Source organism: Danio rerio, chromosome 22 (genome assembly GCF_049306965.1).
Source record: "Danio rerio strain Tuebingen ecotype United States chromosome 22, GRCz12tu, whole genome shotgun sequence".
NCBI classification, from domain to species: Eukaryota; Metazoa; Chordata; class Actinopteri; order Cypriniformes; family Danionidae; genus Danio; species Danio rerio.
In genome coordinates, this window is record NC_133197.1 from 36,966,115 (window position 1) to 36,986,860 (window position 20,746).

At 36.4% G+C, this 20,746-nt stretch overlaps 1 protein-coding gene across 3 annotated transcripts; it reads right to left on the reverse strand.

The window, feature by feature from the left end:
* Window positions 1–232: 232 nt before the first annotated feature.
* arhgap19 (Rho GTPase activating protein 19) lies at window positions 233–20,167 on the reverse strand. 3 transcript variants are annotated; one of them, XR_011008304.2, is made up of 12 exons: window positions 20,099–20,167; window positions 16,703–16,968; window positions 12,006–12,086; window positions 11,421–11,630; window positions 8,311–8,537; window positions 8,140–8,226; window positions 6,044–6,109; window positions 5,785–5,961; window positions 3,614–3,712; window positions 2,952–3,077; window positions 1,395–1,927; window positions 233–1,307 (listed from the first exon to the last, which is right to left on the reverse strand). XR_011008304.2 is itself a non-coding variant. In XM_003201138.7 (11 exons), exons 1-10 carry the CDS (start codon window positions 20,140–20,142, stop codon window positions 2,970–2,972), a joined length of 1,365 nt encoding a protein of 454 aa, XP_003201186.1. In that variant the 5' UTR covers window positions 20,143–20,167; the 3' UTR covers window positions 233–1,927; window positions 2,952–2,969. The 3 variants fall into 3 exon arrangements, 1 of the variants encoding a protein (XP_003201186.1); XR_011008305.2 differs by having other exon boundaries at window positions 233–824; window positions 1,039–1,927; XM_003201138.7 differs by having other exon boundaries at window positions 233–1,927.
* Between the last annotated feature and the right edge of the window lie 579 nt (window positions 20,168–20,746).

Below are 20,746 nucleotides of genomic sequence, written 5' to 3' on the forward strand. Positions count from 1 at the left end.
CACAAACAGGCTCCTGCTGCGTTCATCTGCTGCTGTAAACACACATTTCCAGTCATTTCCCACATTTCAGCCTTACAACATGAGCTAAAGTCAGCCATATTCACCACAAAATGACAATTAAAACCAATTCATCATAAAATTATTAATAAAAAAATGCAGAAAATGAAATTAAATGAGAATAAAAACTAAAAATCCCAACGTTTTGTTGACAAAAATAATCAAACATTTGATCTTTCCGTGTTCCAAATGCTTTAATGCCCACTCATTTATCCACAAACACACCAAAATCCTTCCCATAATTCCCCTCCGGCACACCTGTAACATACACGAGACCTTCAAAAAACTTCACAGAGGCCCTCGACACACATCCCAAACCCTGGAAATAAAACGTAACAGCGTTCGACAAACACACATGGCGGATTTAAGCCCTTTTCAACATGCGAGATATGAATGAATCAAAAATGATCATTCACTATCATGCATTTTCACACAAAATACTGGAAAATTCCTGAACTTGTGGACTATTTGCAAGAAAAACTTGACCAAAAAGATAATAAGTATAAAAATCAACGTCCCGTTTTAATCCCAAATGCCGTATTCCTCAAGTTCACAGTGTTATTAAGACAATATCTATATAAATGTAAACAAACGGCCTTTCTAAATTCACCTGCTGTAAATAACAGTAACACACACACTTTCCGGAGTAAATGCTTTCTTTGAAGCAGTATTTCCCAACCACGCAATCAGCACTGCACGTTTTCCATGTCTCCTTAATCAAACACACCTGATTCAGTTCATCAGCTCATTAGCAGAGACTGAAAGACCTGTAACGGGTGTTTCACACACAAGAGACAGCTAATGCATGCAGTGCTGGTGGTCCTCCAGGAACGTGGTTGAGAAACACTGCTTTAAACTGTACAAATGCTTTCTTTAAATCGGTGCTTCTCAACCATGTTTCTGGAAGATCCCCAATTCTGCTGATTTTACATGTTTGCTCAACCAAAGAGATCATCAGCTCATTAGCTGAGACTGAAAGACCTGTAACGGGTGTTTCAGACACAAGAGACAGCTAATGCATGCAGTGCTGGTGGTCCTCCAGGAACGTGGTTGAGAAACACTGCTTTAAACTGTACAAATGCTTTCTTTAAATCTGTGCTTCTCAACCATGTTTCTGGAAGATCCCCAGCTCTGCTGATTTCACCTGTTTGCTCAACCAAAGAGATCATCAGCTCATTAGCAGAGACTGAAAGACCTGTAATGGGCGTTTCAGACAAAGGAGACAGCCGATGCATGCAGTGCTGGTGGTCCTCCAGGAACGTGGTTTAGAAACACTGCTTTAAATTGTACAAATGCTTTCTTTAAAGCAGTGTTTCTCAACCACATTCCTGGAGGACCATCAGCTCTGTAGATTTTTTTATGTTTCCTTACCCAAAGAGACCATTAGCCTGTTAGCAGAGACTGGAAGACCTGACAAAGGAGACAGCCAAAGCATGCAGTGCTGGTGGTCCTCAGGGAACGTGGTTGAGAAACACAGCTTTAAATTGTACTAAAGCATAAAGTGGCTTAATTGGAGTTAACACATGGCCCAGATATCAGCACACACACTCACACACACAAATATATATATATATATTTACACATTTACACACTGCGGTCGTGTTTTCATGGGTTAGTTTTAAAGCCCAGTGTAGCTGACTAGTGGTTTACCACCCATGAGCACCTGATGTAACAGTTTAAAACTATACAGTCAATAAAAAAAAAAGAAATATTCACATATTAAATGAAAATTAGCTTCAACCCTTAGTACATTAAAACTATGCAGAATTTAGGGAAATAAGTTAAATATTAAAACGATGCATCCTGTCTCCTCCGGTTGTCTGCGGTGGGCTGCTGTATCCGGGCAGAATTCACAATATTGACAGAGAGACTGGAAAAGAAGCAGATTTTGAAGTGTTTGTCAGTGAGTTTGTAATTGTGTTTAAATAATAAACATTTGTTCGTGATTTAAGAGTTAAACAAATAAATAAATACACTTTTGAATAGATGAAAACAAACACATAAAATAAACCAAACCAAAACGAACAAATAAAACAAAAAGCAACAAAATATTGTCAAATCAATCAGTTTAAAACAAAAGCAAACAAGCACATCTAAATCAAATGAAACGCAACAAAACCAAACCCCACACACAAAATTGATCATTAAAAACAAACTACAAAAAATAACACACACACACACGAAAAAACAAAACAAATTTACAAAACCTAAATCAAGCACAAAAAAACATAATATAAAACACAAAAGGTAGTTAAATCAAAAAGGTCTAACCCCCCAGCCTAAAATTGCTAAAAAAAAAAAACAAATAAAAAAATAAAACAAATCAAACAAAACATAAATGACAACAAAACATCAAAGAACAGAACACAATAAAATCAAACGAAACATGGAAATCAAAATCAGACAAACTAAATGGTTTTTGGTTATACACACACATCTATATTTTACAGTCTATGACACACACACACACACACACACAACAAAACAAAAACCATAAAACACGCACAAGAACGTAAAAAACATAACACATAACAAGAGTAGAATTCAAAACCAAACAAATAAATTAAACTAAAACATCAAAACCAAATATCACAACAAACTCTAAGCATATCATACACAATTTGTAAAAATATAATAATAAAAAAATAATAACAAAAACAATGATACAAATTCATAAAAAAGCTTAATTAAAAAAACAACACAACAAAACCAAAAAAAAAAGCAGAACAAAAACCACAACGAAGTAGCAGAAAAAATAAATATAAAACAATAATGATGGTAATAACCATAAATACATAATAAAAAAAACACAACACACCTAAACCAAATAATAAAGCTGACAAAAAAATGAAGAAATGAAGTGTGTGGTTGGCTGTTGTGCAGCCCCTGCTCACCTGATGGCAGTGTGGAGTTCAGTTGGCCATTTCAGAGCTGATGTTTTCTTTCCCCAAACCTGCAGCGCTCTGAGGAGACACGTGTCGCCCTCTCCTGTCTGCCGGCTGACCTCCCAAAACCTTCCTCTGACAGTAAAAACACACCAGTCACCCGATTACTGACTTATAACCAAACATTAAATCATTATTACATTTACACGCAACATCATCTGACGCTTTTCACATAGAGAAAATTATGAGCCTCCCCCTAATATTTCAGCTCTTTTTCAGATATTTCCCAAGTGATGTTTAACAGAATATTTGCCCAGAGTGTATCGATTTTCAGCATTTTCTCAAAATGTGTGTCAAAATGAGATTATTCACCAAAAATCATTCTGCTAGGTGAGAGATTTGTGGCCAAATTAAGACTCAAAAATCACCAGGGTGGATGAAAACATTACCTACAGTGCATAAGGGTTAAACTAAAACGTTATGCATGTATTGAATAAAACTGCCAATCCAGGACACCCTGATTACAGTGAAAATCAAAGATTGATGCGACTGGCCTACAGGATGGGTCGGCTCATTGGGAAGACACACCATGGTCACGTTTAATAACTGATTTGTGAAGCTCATCTGTTGATTAATTAAGAGAGAGAGAGAGAAAGAGAAAGTGCTCTGACCTTGATGAGACCACCGAAGGAGCGAGAGCGGCCGTGCTTCTTACTGCTAGGCGTCAGGTTCTCATTGACAGGCGTCCCAGGGGTGGACGGCTTGCCAAGCTGGAAATCAGGAACACAAACAGCAGGATTACAAGTCAACTCCAACAGAATTAAAGACACTTCAAAATGCATAACTACAGGGGAAATGTACACTAATTGGATGAGCAGCTGCTGAAAATATTAAGTAATATGTAGGTACATTAAGGGTGCTTTCACACCTGTGAATGGATTCAGTTGTTCCGAATCAGAGATTAAAATTGTGACAATAGCCCCTTTCACACAGTGATACCGGTAAATATCCGGAAAATTTACGGAACGACTTTACCGGTATATTCAAAAAAGCACTGTTCACACAGGCGAGGACGTTACGGAAATTTTCCGGAAAAGAGCATTCACACATCCATTCCAAAATACCGGTAAATTCTGACATCATTCACCACAAATGGCTTGAAACGGCTGCGCTTGTATTTGTAAACATTTGACTAAATTACAAACTCTTTTGATGATCAATATTGTGAACAACTTTCGCAGGATCACTTTCGCATGTCGAGATCATAATATGTGTGTGTGCTGGCGCTCACAGGCTGTTTCATGGGCACACGCAAAGCTTGAAGGTAAACAAACAACGGCTTATCATAAGCATCTTATCGATGATTATTTGCACAGTTGGCATTAAGAAGAACATATAAACGTGATCTGACTAACTTCTAGCAGCTAAATGCGTCTGGAAAAATATTCAAAGGCTTTTATTCTCACAAACCGCGCGGACGTAAATGCGTCTGACTGTTGTGATTGGCTAAAGCAGACGGCTCACGTCAGCACGTTCTAGACGTGCACGCGCTTATTCCGGAAATATTCCTTCTGCGTTCACACAGCGCAGCATTCCGGCAAATTGCCGGTAATGTTACAACTTCTCTTTCCGGAAAATAGCCAGAACGAATTTACCGGTATTTTCAAAAAGGACCTGTTCACACATACAACCTTTCCGGAAAATTGCCGGTAATTTTCCGGAAAGGTCTGTATGTGTGAAAGGGGCTATTGTTGCTCTTTGCTCTTGGAGCGGTTCGCTTTCACACTGCAAAGTTTCTAATCGGACCAAAAGAGCTAAAACAAGTCACGTGCGAGTAAACTCTCCTCACATTGGTCAGAGTGTCAGGGTTTATTTTGCAGCGTCCCGCTCAGCTGTCAGGAGAGGTGTTGGTTTGGTGGTGATTGACAGGGTGCGAGCGCGTGACGTGTCTGAGGAGAGACACGGTGGGGAGGGGTGAGAAGGGTGCGCGACGATGCCTATTTGAGGACTGGGAGAGAGACGCGAGATTACCGGGAGATCATCACTCGTTTGCGGGCATCCGGAGACTCGCGAAACTTCCCGCCCTACTCATAATTCTCTCTTCATATAGCCGTAAGCCTATTACATATCCATAAACACTGTGATATAACCGCGCTCGGATCGGATCGCTTTCTCATTGCAATCGAACCGCTCCAGGGTTCGTTTCAATCGAGCCGAGACCACCTTATTCAAGCGGTCTCGGAGCGATTACTTTGGCGCGGAACAGAGCGCGATTGCCCTGTTCACATATGCCAATCGAACCGCGCTAACTGGGCAAACGAGACACGTTCCGAGACAATTGTGTAGGTGTGAAAGCACCCTAAAACTAGGGTGCATCATTCGATATCAACTACTGAATATTTTTTAACAGTTTTAGGAATTTTGGAATTTTTTGTTATTTAACCACTTTATTTTAATTTACCAACATTACTGAGGCAAATAGATTTAATAATCAAAAACAAAAATATTTCAACAAAATATCTGATCATAATATATATATATATATATATATCAAATCAAGTCTTAAAATTCTGTGTGAGATTTCAGGTTGGATTTCATGTCATTTGTTATTTTTCAATGCATCCCACTCCTCTTGCCACTTATTTAAAATGTAAACGTGGATAAAAGGTCTCATCTCTGATGGAATTTTGGTAAAAATTGGCGAAATTAATTTTGGGAGTATCAGAACTAAAACCTTAATACGTGAAAAAAAGTAATACCTTTTGTTAACGTTTAAATTGCAAATCCAATTAGATGCACTTTGTTTGGAATAAAAGAAACAGAATAAAAGAAATAAGCAGACCTGTCTGATGAGCTTCTTCTTCTTGGCGGAGTTGGGCATGTTGTCAGTGACGTGCCTGTAAAGCTCTTTCAGCGCCTCTTCTGTGTGATTATCTGAGTCTAAGCGAACTCTCTCTCCGCTCCTCTTACATGCGCTGATGAACGGAGAGCCGCTGACCGACAACAGCTCCAGATCATCCTACAACAGCAACAGCAGAGCATTGACGTGTGCTGATATAGGAGTATAAGCTGAATGCAGAACCAACGGAAACAGCACAAACCTTGGATTGAAGGATTTTGGTGTTTGCGAACTGGAGTCTGGCATGTTCTCTCAGATACGCTGGAGCCTTTATAACAAGACAACAATAAAAAAGATTTGACTTTGATATTTACAGAGGTAAAGATTTACTTTGAACAATAAATAAATGAATAACTGCAGTGCTGCTACGGTTAGCTGACACAAAAAAAGTTAAATCCTATAAACTCATTTAAATATTATATTATTAAATATAGATCAACTATCAATAGAAATTTTATCCTGGGTAGCTAATTTTTATTTAATTTGTTTCAATTAATAAAAAAAATAACTAAATAAATATTGAAAAGACAAATTTTAATAGAATATTATATAATTTAATAGAATTATAATAAATTAAAATTATACAAATTACAAAAATTGCATAAAATAAATCATGTTTCTTTTTATTTAAATCAATGAGTTTATGTCAAAGTAATAAAATAACTAAAGCAAAAAAAATTGAATAAAAGTAAAGGCAAACAAATAACTATTTACATAAAATTAGGGCTGAACCATTATCAAGACATCACAAAGACGATTAAGCAAAACAACGATGGTCTTTGCACAAGTAACAAATACATTTATGTTGAATAACTACTGGCACTAAACCTTAAAAAGTTTAAAAGTTAAATTAAAATGAAAGAAAATCTATATATTTTTTTAAATGGCAAAAAAAAAACAATCTAATTAATATTAAGTTCAAAATCAAACAAAATAAAAATACATAACATTTTTTAATCCAAGGCTGAAATTAAAACAACAACAATAATAATAATAATAATAACAATAACAACAATAATTTTAAAATCCTTCATGAACCGCCACCTTAAGGTTTATACTTCTTCGTATATGCTCAAAAAATGTAACTACACGTCGCAACGACGCATAGCGCAAGCTCTGTGATTGTTCGGCTTGGTAGCGCTGACGAGTCTGGGCGGGACCAAGAGCCGTGCAAATGGCGTGAGCCCAATGGAGTGATTGTTTACAAGTGTGGAGTCCCGTGAAGGAGCTCCGGATGGAAAGTTTTGTTTTGTGTTTACCTCATAGTTAAAGTTGTTGCACGTCCGCCGGTTCCTGCCTCAAAATTAGCGAGTTTGAGCCACTTGTACATCCGGGAAGTGTTCAGGAAAAGAAAAACAGCAGCGAAGAAACTCGACACAGAGGAACATTTACACCTCACTGCCAACTAGCGTTTCGGAAGTGTAATGCAGACCAACAGAGACAGCGCGCAGAAGTATAAATGCACAGCTACGCGCGTTGCATGCGCCGTGGGTTACGCCGGTCACTTGACGCAGAAGTATAAACCAGGCTTCAGATGGATCATTGCAGTGGCAGCAGTAATGTGATTGACGTGCCGGTCTGTTGTGGAAAGGAAGGAGCTGAGCCGAAAGGCAAAGCTCTTTATTTATCTATCAATCTACGTTCCTGCTCTCACCTATGGTCATGAAGTAGGTCATGACTAGGCCCACCCAGAATCTGCGCGCGCAGAATTTCGCAGATTTTCCACAGATTTTTAACTGTGGAAAGATTAATTCTGTTTATTCACTTGAGTAAATGTGTGTAAATCTATATTTATTCAGTTTTTTTATTAATTTCAGGAATATTAATGACTATTGTGTTCATCTGATTTATGTACAATGCAGTTTGTACATTAATATTTTCTGTCTTTTAATAGAGATATTATATGACAAACTTGCTTTATTTACCAAATAAAGTGAATCTAATTGCGTTTTAAATATTATAGTACATTTAAAAAGATATTATTTTTATTTCATATATTAAGTTTTTAGTTATGATACTCCAAAAATAATTCCGCAGAAATGCGCAGATTTTTACCTAAATTATTCGCAGAAATAGCAAAAAACGTCCGCAGATTCCGTCTGGCCCTAGTCATGACCAAAAAGAAAAGATCTTATAAGTGGGCGAAATGAGTTTGCTTTGCAGGGTGACAAGGCGCTTATAAATTTACAAATAAATAAACACATATAGAAATAAAAACTGTAGCTTTCTGTAAAATTTCAATTGCTTTCCATCTCATCATTATATGCACATAAATAGGCTGCAGTGAGAAAAGGTTACCCTAAAGATCTTCTGTGAGTGTTTGATGAGAAACGCCATCCCGCTGTTGAGCTTCTTCAGGTTCTCCTGAAGGTCACTGGCATTCATCTGAAGAAAGACACAGAGAACAACATGAAAAAAAAAAAAACATGCTTGAGCATGAATGACTTCAAAAGAAAGCCGGCGGCGTACATTCTTGGGCCAGATGACGTGTGGGCCGAACATGAGCGCCAGGTTGTGAGCAGACATCTTGTTTTTGTCCTGCTGTTTGGCGGTGTGGTAGAGCAGGTCCAGCAGCAGCTTGAGGAGTGTTCGGTTGGCGGTGGGAAGAAGCAGGAGGAGGAGCTGCAGAGCCTCGATCTGACGCTCCTTATCCGGAAAACTCGTCTTGTTGCCTTCATCGTCAAACGTGGTCAGTTCTGTGGAGAGTTAATAAAGACCCGTTTCCGAGATTATTCCAGATTGAGGTGGGTATTATTGGGGGTTACACTTTGTGTAAAAAAGGGATTTTTACACTTTTTTGAGGGATGTAAACAACAACAACAATGGTCCTAACATATTTCCGGTTTTACATTTGTAATTTCCATAGCTTCAGAGAATTCAAAAAGGTCCACATTAAAGCTGGAAAAAATAGGCGATATTGTTGTCGAGTAACATTATTTCTTACGATATAACATTTCCTTAGAAAAATGCAGTTTTTACTTCAGATTAAAAACTGTGTCAGGGTGTAAACATTGTTTCATTTTTAACTTTTGTGTGAACGCAGTGATTCTTGCAGCAGTTAGTGGATGGTGGTTTCGAATATGCAACCTTAGGTTAGGGCCGTGCAATTAATCGAAAATCCGATTTCGATTATGGCTTCTAACGATTATGAAAAACCATTAATCGAGATAAACGATTATTGCATCATATATCAAAAGCGCGAAAGACCGGTCTCATTCGCACACTGAGACGAGCAGAGGAGCTCGGACATCTAAAGTAATCTTAACAAGAGTGCTTTAATGGTCAAATAGGTGTCAAAACGCGGTGATTAGTGATTATTCATATTAACCCTCATTTGCGTAATAAACAAACGAGTTGAGAATCAAAAGACACGTGAAAGAGAAACCATTAAAGCGACAGTGCGAAATGCTGCCGCCTGTTTTATCATTAATCAAACGACGAGAAAATTCCTTACTGCTCTTGACTGAAGGATTTTTGTAGCTTAAGTGTTTTTCTTAGGGTGAAGATGCTTAAATCACAGTTTGTTTTATACTTTTATTCTATTGTAATTGTTTCTCTTTCCTTTGCAGGGTGGAAAATAACTGTATATATACACACAGTTGAAGTCAGAATTATTAGCCCTCCAGAACATTAGCAACCCTTTTCCTCCAATTTCTGTTTAATGGAAAGAAGTTTTTTTAAAAAACTTATTTCTGAACATACTAATTTTGATATATTATGTCTAACTACTGGTTTGTGATTTGCTATGATGACAGTACATAACATTTTACTAGATGTTTTTCAAAATACAAGCATTCAGATTAAAGTGCAATTTAAAGGCTTAATTAGAGTAATTAGATAAGTCATTGTATAACAGTAGTTTCTTCTGAAGACTATCTAAAAATATACTGCTTAAGGGGGCTAATAATATTGACCTTTAAATGGGTTTCAAAATATTTAAACCTGCTTTTATTCTAGCTAAAATAAAACAAATTAGACTTTGTCCAGAAGAAAAAAAATATTAGAGGAAATACTGTTAAAATTCCTTGCTCTGTTTAACATAATTTGGGAAATAGTTATTTAAAAAAACAAAATTTTCAGGAGCGCTAATAATTTTGACTTCAACTGATAATCGTTTTGAATAATCGTGATTACAATTATGACCCAAATAATCGTGATTATGATTTTTTCCAAAATAGAGCAGCCCTACCTTAGGTTTGAGGCATTTCCATCTCTCGCGGTCACCTTTTTGTTGCACAATTTGCAAGTTGCCGTATTTGCCGCCTCTCCCTTCTCATTCGGCCAAAACCCGAAACACTGCCAAACTGCAGAAGTTGTGTTCTTTTTTCAAGACCAGGTCACTTGGTGCATGACTCGCCATCTTTCCCTAGCTCTATCCTTCTCCTCCGCGTTATTCTTTGATGACAACCACGGCTACCCATTTTTAGGTATTAAATAAATTCTATTTGATCCTTGTCTCTTATATAAGTGCATTGTTTTCAGTATAATGGTATCAAAACTGATCCCTTTGCTATTTGAAGACCCCACTGTATACCATATTACCCCCCAGTGAATGCATCACAATGAATTTCTGCATTTTCATGTGGATGGAGATCAGGGCCGGAGTAGGACTCCTTTTTAGCTCTGGAGTTTCAAGCCTTAGACCGGTCAACCTCAGTCGACGACTGACAATATTAAAATTACGTCATTTCCAATTCAGTTTCAAATGACACTAACATGTCTTTTTCAAGGACACAGCTGCTTTAGAATTTCAAATGTTTTTCATAAATATGAGAACATTAATTCTATATAGATATCCAATCCTTTGTAACAGTCGTCACACAAAAAAAAAATGTATTCCTACATAAGTAACCCAAACAGTATTTTATGTCTTAACACTGAAAAAAAAACATATTTTACTCTGGTGAGGTTCGAACTCGGGTCGGCTGCGTCAATGCGTAACGTGCTAACCACTAGACCACGATGGCACTGTTAAACACTGAATGTTATCTGCTCCTATTGATGTCTACTCCGTTTTTACCCTGCTCTTTTTTCCCCATTTTAGATTTCTGATCAAGTTATGTTAAGATTAAAAGTTAGATTTATTAATGTAGTAAATCATCTGATTTTCATTAAGCAGGTGTAATATTCATTAATATTCACTAAGGTGCCGCTGTTTGGGGTGGAATGGGGTGCAGCCCGCAGGTTAATGATGATCATCATTAACCTGCGGGCTGCATTTAGCTCACGGGGCTGCGAGAAAATAAATAAAAAGAGCGGAGCTGCGGCAAAATAATGATTAAAAAGAGTGAGGTTATGGTCAAATAAACAAATAAATTAAAAAAGTGCAACTGCTGAGAGTGCAAGCAGCTAGGGACACTGGCCCTCGCGGCCAAAAAACGGACCGGCCCACCGGGAACTTTCCCGGTTCTCCCGATTAGCCAATACGGGCCTGATGGAGATTATCTTTCTTTTTTTTAACACCCATGTACATGTGAACATGGTCTCAGCAGAGATCACTGTAAGTTTTATCTAATGCAAGAGGAACAGAAATGCAGCTAATGATGTAGAAGGCACAGCATGAAGTGTGGATGATGAACCTGTGATCTTCAGGTGGGCGTGCAGGTGGCGGTGGGTCAGCAGGGGCTCCGGCAATTCTCCCAAGAAACTCTTGAGGAGCGTGGCCACGTCATTGGGATGAAAGTCACCAGCGGCGAAATCAATATCGGCTCCACTGTTGAGCTGCTCCCTCAGCGTCTGCTGCCTCAGACTGTTCCCAGGAACTCGAAACAGACCCTGCACATGGAGATCTACAGGAAAACAACCTGTTCAAGCACCTCTTAACAGTGTCCTTACCATAAAGATTCAAATACTTGTCAATCTTCCAATGTTTTAGTGTATTTTAAGCAATAGTTCACCCATTCATTTACTTATTCTTGACTAATTTTTAACCTGTTTGAATTTTCTTTCTTCTATTAAACACAGAAGAAGATATTTGGAAGAGTTCAACAACTCATAAGGTAGGGGAAACAGCAACCCACAATTTTTTTTTACATCTTTTGTGTTCAACATAAGAAAACTCAAAGGAGTTTTGAACAAATGGAGGAGTAAATGAGGACAGAATGTACATTTTTTGGGTGAACTGTATAATAAAGCCATCAACTTTATTAATATCATGCACTTACTTTTGCTGAGGTAAGCGATGAGCTGATATATCTGGGCTATTCCTTCTTCTGTGAGGGGCATGCCGAACACAACACCTTTGTCTGAAAATAAATACGACAAACAGTCACCGCCTCTTCCAAAAGAATGCATCTTTTCTCTAATACATTAAATGCTTATGTTTTATTCTGCTTGCCAAAGAATCATTTAATAGGGATAGATTTGTTTTAAATGTGCACATATACTATTGTTCTACATTTTAACCATGAACAGGAAACTGGAAGGCAATATTTGCTGTATAAAATCCTCTGTTTTTATTTTGGCTAAATACACACCAAATTTGACATCAGAATGTTTCTATTCAGGTGCAAAAACTCATCACAATTGGTGTGAAGAAAAACACCTTGAACTTACTAGAATAGAAACATTTTTTTAAGTAGTTTAAACAAGTTTTGTCTTAAGCACAATTAGAGAAGCTCAGCAGAGTAGGACAAACAAGTAAATAAATGTGCAATGAAAAAAAAAAACTTCAGTCCCACTTTATATTAAGTGTCCCTAACTACAATGCACTTACATAAAAAAAATTAATACAATGTACTTACTGTGTTTAAAATGTATTTCAGAACACTTGTGGTGCTTTTGACTTGAGATAGAGGTTGGGTTATGGACAGGTTTGGTGGTTTGGGTAGGTGTAAAGGTGTGTTGAGGTGTAAGGGATGGTCAACAGTGAATTTACAAATGTAATTACAAAAGTTATTACATACATGTATTCAATCAACCATAAGAATACATGTATTTACACAATAAGTACATTGTAACAAACTATTAAATCCTATGTAAGTACATATTAGTTAAGGTCACTTAATATAAAGTGGGACCCAAACTTCAATATACAGCAAAGAAAATAAGTATTGGCCATGTTCTTTCTCAGAAAACATATTTCCAAAGGTGCTGTTGACTTGAAATTTTCCCCAGATGTTGATAGCAACCAAAAAATCCATATATGCAAAGAAAACAAATCTAATTAATTTACAAATGAAAATATGTGTAATAAAAAGAAATGATGCCGGTAAAAAGTATTGAACACATGAAGAAAGGGAGGTGTGGTTGAGCAGTGAAAGCCCAGACAGCAACCGAATATCTCAGTAGTTCTTCAGCAACCCGCTGCCCTTCCTGAGTGTAAATGAATATCAGCTGCTTCAGTCCAACATCTTCATTAGCAGGAGGATGAAGATGAAACCAGGGTGGACATTTCAGCAAGACAATGATCCAAAACACACCCCAGCAAAGTACCTTTAATTAAATACATTTCAGTAGTTCAGTACTTTCTCCTTGTATCGTTCCATAGTTATTACACGTAGCTAATTTTTCAGATTTGTTTGTTTGTTTTTTTTCCAAAATCTGCTTCAATTCCATGTCAACAGCTCCTTTAGAAATATTATTCACAGGAAAAAACATGACGTGTTCAATACCTATTATCCCCGCTGTATGTATTGTTGTTTTTGCTTAAAATGAAAAAGAACAGGCATCATGGTGGCGCAGTGGGTAGCACGATTGCCACACAGTAACAAGATCACTGGTTCTAGCCTCAACTAGGTTAGTTGGCATTTCTGTGTGGAGTTTGCATGTTCTCCCCATGTTGGCGTGCGTTTCCTCCGGGTGTTCAGGTTTCCCCCAAAAGTCCAAATACAGATGAGCTGTAGGTGAACTGGATAAATTCAATAGGACAGTGCATGTGTGTGAATGAGTGTCTATGGATGTTTCCCAGTGATGAGTTGCAGTTGGAAGGGCATCCGCTGTGTAAAACATATGCTGGAAAAGTTGGCGGTTCATTCCGCTGTGGCCAACCCCAGAATAATAATGGACTAAGGGCATACTAACACATATGTACAGTTGCCTTGAAAGAAGCCGAAGCACGCTTGTCCGCCCTTCCGTTTCCCCTGACGGCCCGCACTCGCATTTAGGCCTGGGCACGCTTACATTATTGATGATGCGCTGTTCAGTCTAAGCGCTCTCACTTAGCATAGTGGAGATTTCTTGATATGGTTTTATCGTTTTAGTGTTTTCAGATACAGTGACACGCAGTCAAATATTTCGCCGAACAGATCCGCCACTTTTGACGCTCACAAACAATCATAAATTTCTCATGCTGCAGGGATTAGGAGGTTTTGCTGAAGGTGCAGCTGTCGTGCAGTGCGGTGTTTGCCTCATTTATAAAGTACAACAGTTTGTGTTCATTGAACAGTAAGAATGATTAATAAATCCATATCAAACAATCCCCCTAAGTCACGTCTCGTCTTCAGTTTTGGGCTCAGGTGCGTTTTACACTCACACACAAGCGTACGCGCCAAAGCCCAAGTGAACCGCCCTCTGACACACGTCTTCCAACTGGGCCAGGGACGGAAAAATGAACCGTGCCTGAGCCTGATTCAGAGCACTCACACTTATCAAACGATCCGGGAAACGGGCCTGGGCACGGTTTGGATAGCATAATGTAAGTACCCCCTAAGCCGAAAAGAAAATAAATGGATGAATGGATGAATGAACGAACGAATGAAAAAGAACTTTAAGTACACCTTTTATTAAAAAAAGAATAATGAATTAAAAATGTAATATACATTTATTAAAATGCATTAAATGCATAAACACACACACATACATACATACATACATACATATATATATATATATATATATATATATATATATATATATATATATATACATACATACATACATGCATAAATACAGAACTATATTCTGATTCATAAATAATATTAAATACCAACTTAGCATTTTCATTCATTAATTTTGTTGTTGGCTTAGTCTCTTTATTAATCCCGGGTTTCCACAGCAGAATGAATCACCAACTTATCCAGCACGTTTTTATGATGCCCTTACAGCCGCAACCCATGTCTGGGAATCACTCACTCACTCACACTCACACACACACTCTAGCCTACCCAATTCACCTGTACCGCATGTCTTTGGACTGTGGGGGAAACCGGAGCACCCGGAGGAAACCCACGCGAAGGCAGGGAGAACATGCAAACTCCACACAAAAACGCCAACTGAGCAGAGGTTCGAACCAGCAACCCAGCGACCTTCTTGCTGTGAGGCGACAGCACTACCTACTGCGCCACGGCGTTGCCCAACTTAGCATTTTTAAAAACTAAATTTATGATATAATTAAATACATTACTGAATCATCAGCATATCAGAAGGGACATTAAGAATTCAATGAAAAATGTATTTTCAACTTGAATTAACTCTAATTTAGATTGTGTCTTCATTCGAATTGGAAACCAAACACTGTCGGCCACATTAAGTAACCAGCGCACCCTTGCCTTTTACTTGGCCCATTACTATTAACCGCAATAAATCTAGAGCGGAGCAGTCAATTGCAGGAGCCCACGGCGAAAAACTAACTTGAACAGCAATCAGTAACTTCCCAGACCTTCCCAAAAACAGATGATGTAATTCTCACGATGAAGCTTATTCAATAGTTTCTGTCAATAGAGTCTGAAATCTCCCTGCAGAATGATCACCGCTGCCTTTATAATAGGCTCAGAGGCACACAGACAGCAGGGCGGTTGTAAATATGTAGAGCTTAGCAGAAAAAAAGACAACCAAAAAGGATGACAGTCGATATTTAGGTTTTCTATCCAAAGCTGGTTATTTTATGATCAATTAGACGTTGTTTATATGAAAGGCAAAGGCCTCTAGATTACGCTTAATTGAACCCAATAAAATATGATCATGTCTTGGTTTTGAATGATTTCATTAGAACAGTAAGGTCTGACTTTGTTTAGACTAAAGTCTTGTCACTGAACAGAAATAATGTCCAGTATAGATAAAGTCATGCTGCAGTGGAAACAGACTGAATATTGTGTCTGACTCCATCATGAGCTTAGATGACTGCATCCATACATCTCTGACATGACTCAAATCACTGATTAATAAAGTCATCTGGAATGGCAAAGAAAGCGTTCCTGCAGGACTCCCAGAGTTCATCAAGATCCTTTAGATTCATCTTCAATGCCTCCTCCTTCATCTTACCCCAGACATCCTCAATAATGTTCATGTCTGGTGACTGGGCTGGCCAATCCTGGAGCACCTTGACCTTCTTTGCTTTCAGTAGCTTTGATGTGGAGGCTGAAGTATGAGCAGGAGCGCTATCCTGCTGGAGAATTTGCCCTCTCCTGTAGTTTGTAATGTAATGGGCAGCACAAACGTCTTGATACCTCAGGCTGTTGATGTTGCCATCCACTCTGCAGATCTCTCCCTCTGCAGATCGCTTCCATTTATCAATTCATTCTCGGGGCATCATGGATGCACACTTCAGAATCTCACTGGAAGTAGTAAGTCATCCAGGTGCTTATAGCATACTGATTTTCGAATTCTATGAATTCAGACATTCTACTCTGCACGCATATTGTTTTTAGTGTACTATATAGTATGGAAGTCTGCAATTTTGGACGCAGCCTATGTGGATTTCCTAGGTTTCTTATAATGTATTTGGAGTTTCCCTGAGAGCACCCTCTAGCCTTCGGAGGAGACTTACAGCTGATCACTGAACCGTTCTTCTCAGACAAGATGTGCATGACAATCATAGCTTTGCTTAATTTGCCATTTTATTTCTATTAATCACCCACACTTAATGTAAACACGCGTGGATGGAAACATAGCTATTAAAAACCATCTTCAAAATTCTTCTCACCTTTACGTTTCAGGAAGTTGAAGGAGCGGAAAAAGCCAGCGTTGGGAGTCTTGGGTTCCTCGTCGCCTAGTAGCTGTGAGAATTCGGCCCCTGGGAGGTCGATGAGCCGGGTGATGTTACTCAGCACCAGCTCGGTGAAGGCTTCGGGACGCTCATGACGCATCTTCTCCACAAAAAAATCGGGGTTGAAGATAATGGGCGGCCGACCCTCGCCACTACTGCCTGTTTCGGACTCTTGATTGATCACAACATTACACACAGTGCCCCTACAAAAAAAACAACATTAATACTCAGTTACAGACAATTTACAGGCATTTTGTTTATATTAGGAATTCAGAAAGCTAGTTATTAGCGACACCGGTGCCCGTTTAAAAAACTGCAGCAAGAAGTGTATAATGTATGCTCACAATACGATTGAAGGCTGTTCCAACCTCACGCCAATTCGTAACTTTTTGATTTAGTAGCTCATTTGTTTTAATTTGTATGATCTCATTTGTGGAATTTAGAAAAATTTGCTCATCCTCCAAACACGGTTGGATTTAAGAGTAGGGTTTGATGCCACACCTTCTTTTAAAAATCGTACATTTCTGTACAACTAAACTGGTAGGATATGAAATAATTATAATTAGCCACTAAACTGACAAACAGTAAAACATCCATGTTTCCTTGTGAGATGGGCTGGCTGTTCACATATTGGCATAAAAAAGCAATTATTAGATTAAATCTCTCACATATTTAAATAAATAAATTGTAAAAATTTTATTTAGACATAATTCTGTGCTTAGCATTATTCATTTCAAAATGAATATTAATTTTGATATTATTGGGGAATACGCAAAAAATAAAAACATCTAGGTATTAAAATTAAAAGAATGCAAATTTCATACAATTCTAAATATTATTATTATTATTATTATAGAAAATATGGATTATACAAATTCACAATATAATTTAATTCTTTATTTGTTCCACTATTCCACTAATATTAAAAAGTAAATAATAATAAAAAAATATTTAAAATGAATTAAATAAATAAATAAATAAATAAATATATATATATATATATATATATATATATATATATATAAATAAATATATATATATATATATATATATATATATATATATATATATATATATATATATATATATATATATATAAAATACAAATGTGAAAAATTAAATGAAAAGTTATAGTTTTTTTTTTAACCGTTTTCATTTCAGTGTAAAATTTGCTATAAATTTTAGCGTAGCTTTTGTACGACTTATTGATTATTACTTGTTTTGTCATTTTGGCCAAGTTTTATTTTTATTTCCTAACCTGTCATGTCAGAAAATGACCTTTTAACATTCTTTGATATTCCATTCCATCAATATGGCTAGACGAAACCGCAAATCCGAAATTTGGATATTTGCTGTGATATATATTATTGTGTTATATATATTGTAGTATGAATATAACCTTACCAGATGATGTAAATAGCTTTATTTGGAAAGATTTCATTAATTTAAATCATCTGTGATGATCAAGTCTTTTACTATGGAGTGTATCTGAATAAAATACCATCAAAATTGTCCAAAGACAAAAAATGGTGGTTGTTCAATAGTTTTGGGGCAACTGTGATGAAAGGTTTCAGATCCACTTCACATTTTGACTAATAAAGCATATATAATGTTTTTACTTTATTTCATTTCAGGAATTACATTAGGGCTGCACAATATATTGCTTCAGCATCGATATTGCAACGCGCGTGTCAGCAATAGTCACATCACAGGATATGCAATGTTGAGTTGATCAGCACAACAGTTGAGAATACATGGGATTTGTGGAGACAATGTAAAGTATAACCATAACAGAATAAAAGTTTATCATTGGCATGTGTTTTAAAGGCGTTTCAAGAGAGTTTAAAGCATTCAGGTGCAAAAAAAAAAAAAAAAACATTTGATATTTTAATGAGGAATTATTGTAGGAATATCATGCAAATTACAGACATTTGAAAATGCCAGGACATGCAAGTCAAGAAGTCTTTTAAAACACAAAGCAATTGAACTAAAAATAGTCAAAATTACTTCAGGTTCTAAATTGTGCTTTGAAGCAACTATAAAAACTAATTCTAATGATATTTATGAATAATATTTATAACATCTGTAAACTAAACAACACTTTTCAAGGTTAGAAATTATAAATCAATTTTAAAAACATTTTTTTTATTTTATTTAGTTCAATCTAAAAAGTCAAACAGAATCCAAATGTGCAGAAACTATATTAAAGACAATAAAAATGACAATAACTAATAAAAATATAAAACAGGGTAAATAAACAACAACAAAAAATAAAATACTAAAATAAAAATTGTGTGTGTGTGTGTGTATTATAAATTGGTTAGGCAAAAATAAAAGGATATGATACCTAAATCTTTCTTTAAAATATAAATGAATAATAAATCAGCATTCATGATTTTAAATCTTTTAAAAACAAAACAGTAAGCTAAACATGCAGTTTATTATTGTATTCTGTTTATTTTTATTTGTTATTGTAATTATTGTTTCTGATCAAGTACAAAACAAAAATAATGAGGTAACGTTAAAAAAGTCAACAAAATCTCCACGATGGAAGTATAAATATTAAGTAGTTTGTTTATATGCACAAATTCAGACTTTCTCCTCAATAATATAGCTTTAAAAAATAAACTTTGCAAATATTAAATAGTGAAATCATATTAGCAGCCAATGACTATTAAAAGTACATTTTGCAGTCAAAAAAATAGTGCCAATGTTGTTTTAGAGTCATACTTGCATGTGATTTCAGACCAAATATACCATGGTAAACAATAGGAGTGTGTCACAAGTTGTCACTGAATGAATGTAAACCAACTTTACCTCTATAATGAGATTTACGATCAACTCATTGTTCTGATGGCACTTAAACAAACATTGATGAAACACTGTTTATTATTAATTATCATAACCTATAGATGTATAGGTTATACATTTATAGGTTATGATATATAATAATAAACAGTGTTTTATGGGTCACATTCATTTAACCACAGAATTTACAATATTTACTCTCTATTTCAAAGTAGAAATAACGTTACCATAGTGTCACTACGGTAAAGTTAAGCTGCTTTGTGTACATGTACATTCAAAGTTACGACTTTAAAACAAAACAAAACTACCGTAAAACAATCGTTATTGGACAGAAACCGGTTATTTTATTGTGTTTAATGTTAAAATATGCGGGGAACACTCTGTACTAAACACCACAGCGCCATTCAACGAAGCACTTCGGCTACAGTTCGTTCATTTATTCCTATATAATCAAAATAGATATGTTTAACTATGTTTTAGACTATATATGTTAATCTATGGATTTAGCAAATAAATCTTCGTTACCTTCTGTCTCGTTTATTTACATCGGTGTCTTTCTCCGTGGCCATCTTTCATCTTCCGTTTGAATCCACCGCTGCCGAGGCGTTAACCGCTGCTTAATCATGATTGGACAAAGAGATAAAAATGGGCGGAGTCTCGGAGCCAGGGAAGATTCCCGAGCGCTGATTGGTCTATTCAAATGTTTCAGCGCAAGAGGATGCAGTTCTGGGATCAGCCGTGCATTTATTTACTGCTGCTTTGCACGGCTGCTGCAGTAGTAACATCAAGTACGTTTATGTTTACGTTTTATATAATTCCAAAATGTTAATGCTCGCCCGACAAATTAGAATTTGATAAAGCAATCAAAATAAATATTAAAATGATCAATAATGCAGTAAAATTGAAACGTCAGTGAAGTGAGTATCTTCTTGTTGTCTTAAGTTGTCCATTAATTGTATTTTACTAAATACAAGAAAATGTATTTACTCCAACCATCACAGTAATATAAAAACAGCATTTATGCAGTTAATTATTCATATTATTTATTAAATACCCCTTTAAATTGCATTTTATTAACGTCTACCCCTACCCCAACCCTCACAGTAATGTAAAAACAGAAATTAAACAGTATTATTCATATTATTTAATAAATAACCCATTTATTTGTATTTA